General features: G+C 69.0%; 1 protein-coding gene across 1 annotated transcript in view; it reads right to left on the reverse strand.

The window, feature by feature from the left end:
• Positions 1 to 824, reverse strand: part of LOC112612309 (potassium/sodium hyperpolarization-activated cyclic nucleotide-gated channel 2) — a 4,218-nt gene extending 3,394 nt beyond the window's left edge. Inside the window, exons 1-2 of the mRNA XM_025366694.1 lie at positions 581 to 824; positions 184 to 348 (exon numbers count right to left, since the gene is read on the reverse strand). Coding sequence (XP_025222479.1) covers positions 184 to 348; positions 581 to 782 — 367 coding nt within the window. The 5' untranslated portion in view covers positions 783 to 824. The remainder of the gene's footprint in view (positions 1 to 183; positions 349 to 580) is intronic.
• Positions 825 to 1,139: the final 315 nt, after the last annotated feature.

Genomic DNA, 1,139 nt, shown 5'->3' on the forward strand with positions numbered 1-1,139 from the left:
CCTCAGCCACGCCCCCGACCCTCAGCCACACCCCTCTTGCCCCGGCCACACCCCCGACCCTCGGCCACACCCCTCCTGCCCCGGCCACGCCCCCGGCCCTCAGCCACACCCCTCCTGCCCTGGCCACGCCCCCGACCCTCAGCCACACCCCTCCTGCCCCGGCCACGCCCCCGGCCTGCTCACCGATGCGGTCCAGGCGGTCGATGGCCACCGTCTCGAAGGCGCGCCGCATCATGGGGTACTCCTCCAGCACCTCGTTGAAGTTGTCCACGCTCAGCGAATAGAGGCGGCAGTAGGTGTCGGCCCGCACGCTCGCCGTGCGCCGGCCCCGGGTGAGCAGGCAGATCTCTGCACGTGGCGGGCAGGGGCGTTGGACGGGGCGGGCACCGCGGCCCTCCCCGCCCAGGCACACGGCCCGGCCTCTGCACCTTGGCCAGCGGGGGCGCTTCCCACCCAGGCTCTCCCTGGTGCCTGCCCCAGCCCAGCCCAGCCCGCAGCCCGCAGCCCGCAGCCCCCCGGCTCTGCACACCGCGGGGGGCGCGTGCCCCCTCCCCACCAGGCGCGCCCCGCTCCAGCGCACCCCCGAAGTAGGAGCCGTCGGACAGCTTCATCTCCTTGTTGCCCTTGGTGAGCACGCTGACCACGCCGTGCTGGATGAAGTACATCTTCTTCCCGATGGTGCCTTCGCGGATGATGTAGTCACCCGGCTGGAAGACCTCGAACTTGAGCTTGGTCAGCATGGCCGTGACGAAGTTGGGGTCAGCGTTGGCGAACAGTGGCATGGAGGCCACCAGCTTCCGGCAGTTGAAGTTGACGATCTCCTGCAGGGGGGAGGCAGGGCTGGGTCCGCTGCAAACCCCACTCCCGCTTGCCCCTCGCCCTGCCTCTGGGACCGGCTCACCTCTCGGGCCCCAATTTCCTTGTCTGAGAGACGGGCTCGGCCCCGCAGCCGGACCGAGCTGCTGCCACCAAGGACGGGAGAAAGCAAAAACGCTCCCTGCTCCTCGCTATTTGACATCCTATGGCGACATCTGCCAATCCAATTGGACCAGGAGGAGCAACTGTAGACATAAGCACTGGAAAGGAGGCCAGATGCGGGGAGCCTCACGCCTGTGACCCCAGCATTGTCGGAGGCTGAG

This window comes from Theropithecus gelada, chromosome 19 (genome assembly GCF_003255815.1).
Source record: "Theropithecus gelada isolate Dixy chromosome 19, Tgel_1.0, whole genome shotgun sequence".
Taxonomy (NCBI): domain Eukaryota; kingdom Metazoa; phylum Chordata; class Mammalia; order Primates; family Cercopithecidae; genus Theropithecus; species Theropithecus gelada.